This window comes from Calidris pugnax, unplaced genomic scaffold (genome assembly GCF_001431845.1).
Source record: "Calidris pugnax isolate Ruff unplaced genomic scaffold, ASM143184v1 scaffold10, whole genome shotgun sequence".
NCBI classification, from domain to species: Eukaryota; Metazoa; Chordata; class Aves; order Charadriiformes; family Scolopacidae; genus Calidris; species Calidris pugnax.
This window is the reverse complement of record NW_015090795.1, coordinates 3,578,553-3,585,245: the sequence shown is the minus strand read 5'-3', so window position 1 is coordinate 3,585,245 and position 6,693 is coordinate 3,578,553. Positions and strand designations below refer to the sequence as shown.

At 57.8% G+C, this 6,693-nt stretch overlaps 1 protein-coding gene across 1 annotated transcript; it reads right to left on the bottom strand.

Annotated features, from left to right (window-relative positions):
- Positions 1 to 1,444: 1,444 nt before the first annotated feature.
- On the bottom strand, positions 1,445 to 6,579 carry LOC106884998 (prostaglandin E2 receptor EP2 subtype-like). Its single transcript, XM_014936811.1, has 2 exons — positions 5,731 to 6,579; positions 1,445 to 3,035 (listed from the first exon to the last, which is right to left on the bottom strand). The coding sequence occupies exons 1-2, from the start codon at positions 6,577 to 6,579 to the stop codon at positions 2,802 to 2,804; spliced, it is 1,083 nt and encodes a 360-aa protein (XP_014792297.1). The 3' UTR covers positions 1,445 to 2,801.
- Positions 6,580 to 6,693: the final 114 nt, after the last annotated feature.

Genomic DNA, 6,693 nt, shown 5'->3' with positions numbered 1-6,693 from the left:
TAAATTTCAGCCAAATCATTTCCCTGGCCCCACTCATTGGGATTTCTGTCCCTTCTTGGGGACAGACTCAGATGAGAGTGACTCCACTCCAGCATTACCCTGCGAGAAGCAGGTCCCAGGGGGATGGATACCAGGACGTTGTCTCCCAGCCCCTTGTTTCCTGATGAGGAGCCATAAACCTCCCAAAAAACACAAGCAGCCACCAATTAGTGGTCAGCAGCTGAGCTGGTGGCAGATCCTCGGAGCGAGAGCCACCAGGAGCATCCCACCTTCGGGTTGTCCCCTGATTTCCCCACGGATGGTCCCCTTCCCACCGCTGTCACACACCTCAGCAGACTGGGATGTGACCCCCCCCCCACCACCACCCTGGCCATTTCCAACACAGTAGTGTGTTTTTTTAATCTTTTTTCTTTCCGTTCGGTGCGTGCCAGGCAGCCTTTCCCTCTGGCTCAGGAGAGGATTAGGCAACTGGTCCCAAAATTCCAGCGTGACCAACCAGGTCAGGACCATCCAGCCAAATAAAGACCCAGGGCTCTTCCCAAAGCTTTTTGGCTCCTTTTTTAAGCCAAAAACCCGCACACACAAGCTCTGAATCCACAAAGTGCCTTTGCTGCTGCTGCATGCATGGAATTTTGGGGGTGGGGGGGTGACTAATTGGGGAAGGGGGGTGGGGGTGACTGTCACCTCCCAGGAGTCGGCCAAATCTGGAGACCCCAAGGGCAGCCCCAGGGTTAATGGCTTCATGGCAGGAGTTAAGGTGAGAGTGTGGGGAGCACCCCAGCTGCAGCCCCATCTCCTAACGAGCCCCCCCCTTTAATTTCCACCCCCCCAAATCCTCCCCCAGCCACAGGGTGCTGCCAGAAACCCGCCGGCGGGGCTTGAGCAATAGCAGCCCCATGCCTGACATCTGCCCACACACATTTTGGAGGCCAGTAAACTTCCTGTGGATATTGGCCGCCTGACAAAAGTGACATAAATTCTGCCTTTTTTTTTTTTTTTTTAAGGGTGGGTACTTTTTTTTTTCCCTTTTTAAAATTTTCTTTTTTATTTTGAGAACAGGTAGGAGCTCGGCTCCTGCCTCTCCCTGGCTTCGGGATACATAAGTTTTAAGGAAGAGCTCAGAGAGGGGTGGGGGGGTATTTCTGTAGGTCGGGGGCCAGGCTGCAGACATAAGGAAAAAATATCATCCCACGTCCGTAAAACAGTTTGTTCTCACTTTTTAAGAAATTGGAGGTGCACGTTTGCCATCCCAGCCTCCCCCCCTGCCCTCTCCCCCCATCTCCAAGGTTTTGTCCCACCAATGCTCCAGGCAGGTGACATGTTTCCCCCAGGAGCCACATCTACCCCGAGGTGCACCTTCAGCACAGACCCACACGCCATTCAGGCTCCTTTGAGAGACATTTATTATTTAAATAATAATTTATTTTATTTTCTTTACATCACCTCAACTAACGAACCACAGGAAAGCTCCAAACCTTGGCACCTTTGGGCTTTCTGAGCAGAGCTGCAGCTCTCAAACGGACAACGAGACGACCCACAAGGACCCTGTGTTTGGTGGATGCTGCACAACCAGTAGCCACGATCACACACACACACACCCCCCAGCAACCCCCAAGTGGCCCCAATGGCCTCGGGACAAACCCAGCTCATCTGGGGGGGTCGGATGCTCCTTACCCTGGTGGGGACCAGCCTGGAACCCCAAAGAGCAACACTCATCCCATGAAATAAAGTAGTGGTGCTGAAGGATGTTGCCCGATGCATGTTTTAGGTTTTGTTGGGTTTGGGATGTTTTTTTTATTAAATAAAACCCCCTCCTGAGCGTGTTCATCCCAGGTTGGTGGGAGGATGAGCAAAGGCTCTTGGTCAGGCAGCCCAGGGGGACAAGCCCTCCTCTGTGCCACCCCAAAAACCCATCAGTAGCACTGCCCTGGATGTGGGTAAAGCCCATGGCTGTGACCAAAAACTCTCCTTCCTTGGTCAAGCTCTTTATTCCCCTTGTTGGCTCCTCCACAAACCAGTGGGCAATGAAAATTTCAACCTGGGTGCTCAGGAAGGGTGACACAGCTCTACTGCCATTTCAGCACAATGGAAGTGCCACAATTTGGTTTTTTTTTTCTGCCCTGGTGCCCCTCAGACAAGCTGGGCTGGCACAGCCTACAATCCCTGGGGGCAGGGGACAGACAGACAGACAGACAGACACATGCACACAGACCTACACCTGATAAAGTGCGTTTCTTTAGGCAGCCAGCCTACTAAATAAAGGGGAATATTTGGGGGTACTCTGCTCCCTTCTTCTCCTACTCGATCCTTAGGGACCTGGGGACAGGGAAGGGTGCTTGCAGCAATGGGGGGCCACCCAGCCCCATCTCCAGGACATGTACCCCCACCTTCAGCCCAAAAGGGGATCTTGCTGGGAGCTCTGCTCCCCAACACAAAATCCCCCCCCGACAGTAGTGTTATAGCAAAGCCCCCCACATTTCACCCCTCGACCCTCCTGTAGTGTGGCCAGACACAGCCTGTACCGTTCACCAGGTGGGAGCATCTCCATCTGAGGGTGACAGCGACATCCAGGTACTCATCAGCCCTTCCAATTTTGTCCCATCGTATTTTTTAACCCTGTGAGAGGACCACACTGGCTTTCCAGGGGCTTCCCACACACGCTGTGACACCTGGCCAGGCCACCCATATCTGGCCAACCCTGCAGCAGATACACCTCTTGCTGGGCCACGAGGCAGAGCTCGCTCAACATCTGCCAGGGCTGTGCTTCACCTGGCAGATGTCTCCTGGGACAGCCAAGGGATCTACTGCCCACAGGGGTCCAGTTTTGTCTTTGCTGGGGATGGAGTCTGTCTGTCCTGGCTGGCGGGGGTGACCTGGCAGCACAGCACGGAGCGCATGAACCGCAGGACCGGGGGCCGCAGGATGGCGAAGACCCAAGGGTCGACGATGGAATTAATGGAGAGAAACCTCAGGGCCAGGAGGTCCCAGTTGTCGGTGTCCTCTTTGTCACTGTACTTGTTCACGTAGGCACGGATCTGCAAAACACGACCGGGAGAAATAATTTCGGGTCTGGGCTTCCAGGAGCCGGCCCCCGGGCAGCTTCCCGGGGAGGTTTGGGCTGTCATAGAATCATGGAATGGTTGGAGTTGGAAGGGACCTTAAAGACCATCCTGTTCCACCCCCTGCCCTGGGCAGGGACACCTCCCACCAGACCAGGTTGCTCCAAGCCCCCTCCAACCTGGCCTTGAACCCCTCCAGGGATGGGGCAGCCACAGCTTCTCTGGGCAACCTGGGCCAGGCTCTCACCACCCTCACAGTCAACAATTTCTTCCCCACATCTCATCTCAATCTCCCCTCTTCCAGTGTCAAACCCTTCCCCCTCATCCTATGGCTCCCCTCCCTGATCCAGAGTCCCTCCCCATCTCTCCTGGAGCCCCTTGAGGGACTGGAAGGGGCTCTAAGGTCTCCCCGGAGCCTTCTCTTCTCCAGGCTGAACCCCCCCAACTCTCTCAGCCTGTCCTCCCAGCAGAGGGGCTCCAGCCCTCCCAGCATCTCCGGGGCCTCCTCTGGCCCTTCTCCAACAGCTCCAGGTCCTGCTTAAGGAGCACCCACTCTGTCTCTTCTCTGTCACAGGACACTTCCTGCCTCTACTGGTTTAAATGAACTTCTCCCTAAGGAAAGCCAGATCCAAGCTCTGCTCTCAGCAGGCAGTGAGGCTCCTGTTCAGCCCCACGGCGACGAAGGCAGCCAGGAGGAAGCCGTGGGTCTCACCTTGAAAACCACACGGGACAAATAAACGCAGAAGATGGAGAGGATGCGGGGGGCTGGAGCCCTCAGGTCCTTCCTGCAACGTGCCGACTCACAGATGCTTACAGGGCTTCCTGGCAGGGTGACTCAGCTCTCCTTACTCACACGGGGCGAATGGCCACCCCCTCACTTGAGGGGAGAGGGGGTGTTCAGACAGACGAGGGGGTGGGCGGGAGCCTGGGGGGGCGCAGGAAGCACCCGCATCCCTCCTCCAGCTGGGATGTGGTGGGTACCAACCCCGGGATGCTGCATCCCGGGGCACGAGATGGCCACGGTGCAGCCGGTACCCGAGGGTTGTCCCGAGTTTGGGGGGTAGGGAGGTGGGTTTTTGGAAGGATCTTACTGGGTTCCTGTGGTCGGGCTGCTCCACGGAGGGTGGGAACTGTGGGCAGCCCCAGCCAGAAGAGAAAGTGTCACAGCACGGGCAGCTGGGTTTGAGACACTGCCGGGCGATGGGAAGGGAAAAGCCAGCTGTGCCTCTGGATAAGGCTCTATCTGCCACCACGGGGCCCGTGGGGTCCCCAGCAGCAGCACTTTCCCATCCCGTCTGCCCCCCTCCCAGACCCACAGCGCCCTGCCCCACGTGTCCCCAGCCCCCACAGCACTCAAACCTGGGATTTTTCGGGACAGGGGGAGAGCTGCTCATCCTGCGTGGGGTCAGGAAGCTGAAAGGTCTCGCAGGAGGTTGAGTCTGGCTCCTGGGATGCTCTTTTCTCTTTCTTAAGGCCCCAGGCAGCCCCGGCTGGGCTGCAGCCTGCGGTTATTTTCTTTTCCCTCGGGGAAAAAAAAGGGAGCACGGAGGGAAGGTAGAGCCTCTATTTAACTCTGTAAGCACAAAATTAGCCCTGGCTGCGCTCCCAGCCTTGGTGGGGCTCGTTTCTAATAGGAACAAAATGATCTCCCATGGCAGCAGGCTCATCTACATGGGCAGAGGACACCAGCAGCTCAAGGTGCTCTGGGGTCTGCGATGCTGCTGGTATAATGTGTCTTGGAGGGATGAAAAGCAGACCTTTGGCCAGGAGAGCCTGGGGCAGAGGCAGGGGACTCACTCTCTCTCCTTCCTGACTTGGCTGAGGGGTTTGGACCCCGCATTTCTGTTGGAAGCCTCTCGCAGAGATGGGGCACGGGATGTAGGCACGACACTTGGGATGAGGGATGCTCTGGCCCATGTGGTGGATCTCCATTCCCAGCAATCACCCATCTCCATGCCTGCACCCTGGTGGTGTTGCAGAGGAAGGGAGACCATCTAACTGTGAGGTGGGTGCTGCCTGCCCACATCTCCAGCTCCATCCTTCACCACAGAAATTCGGGATAACTCTGACTGCCCAGCACGGATACCCACTGTCTCCAGCCCAGCGGCATCTCCTTCATCCCCATCTTTGGATGTCAAATTCATTGCTCTGTCACCCCTCACACCTCCATGATGAGTGCCCAGCTCCTGGGAACCACAGCAACCACCGTGTGGTTCAGGGGACCTCTAACTTAGACACTGCCTGGTCCACGCTGCCTGGTCTCGAAGCCTCTGCGGGATGGGATGGCACCTCTGCTCCTGCCACCCCATCTTCATGCCACCTTGTCCTCCTGCCACCCATCCTCCTGCCACCCCCTCTTCTTGCTACCCCATCCTTCTGCCACCTCATCCTTCTGCCATCCTGTCCTCCTGCCGCCCCGTCCCTCTGCCACCCCGTCCTCCTGCCAGCACTCAGGATATGGGGGATGATTCTCCCATTTCCCCATGGGATGTGCAAATTGCCCAGTTTGTGGCAGACCTGGGGTCTCCTGAGCTTCAGGAGGAGCTAAGGTTTGACCTCAGCCCTTGAGGTTTGGGCAGTGGAGTAAGGGGGAACCTTATAAAGGGAAGGAAGAGAAATAGGGGTGCTGGGAAGAAGGATCCCACCCCAGGGGAGAAGCAATAGCACTCACCGTGAATGGCAGGGAGCAGATGACGAAGGTGATGGTCATGATGGAGAGGAGAAGGAGATGGTCAATCTCCTCAGCCATGGAGAACATGCGCCGGCCGCAACCGCCGGTTGCCCGGGGCTGCTCCAGAGTGGCCAGCCGTCGGGTCTTCTGGCCACGGCGGTGCATGCGGGCCAGGTTGGCGATGACGCTGAGGTTGCAGAGCAGCACAGAGAGGATGAGGAAGAGGAGGAGGGTGGCGTAGAGCAGCGAGAAGGTGACATGCAAGCCGGACACCTCCCTTCCGCCGTTCTGCTGCTGGTACTCCAGGTTCTTCATCTGGATGAAGCACCAAGTGCCAGGGCAATACTGGACGTACCTCCCGAAGCCCACCAGAGGCAAGGAGCAGAAGGCGGCGGAGAAGGTGTAGATGGCCGGCAGGGCAACCAAACCCGTCCGGGGGCTAAGAAAGCGCTCGTAAAAGTAGGGCTGCCCCAGGGCCAGGCATCGTTCCAGCGCCATGGCGAAGAGGATGAGCATGGTGGCGAGGCCAAAGAAGCTCATGGCGAAGCCGAAGTAGAGGCAGATGTGTCCTCCTTGAGCCAGGGCGGTCAAGGTGAGGTTGCGATGGTAGGAAGCCAGGACGAAAGGGCTGACGGAGCAGGTGCCCAGAAGATCGGTGACCACCAGGGCCAGCACCAAGACGTGGAAAAGGGATGGCGGGTGGGCTCGGGGTCCTCGACGGCAACGAAGCAGTAGCCCAAGGGCCAAGAGGTTGCCCAAAAGGCCAGCGGAGAACATGAGGGCGCTGACCAAGGGGCCGGCCTCCCTCGGTAGAGTCCCGCCGTGCTCGCACCTCCCCGTCCCGTTCATCCCGCCGCCCGCCGACCGACTGCGCCGCCGCCACAGCTCCGACCGGCACCGCCCTCCCTCCCCGTTACACCCCCCCCCTTTCCCCGCAACCTCCCACCCTCCTCTCCCGCCTCC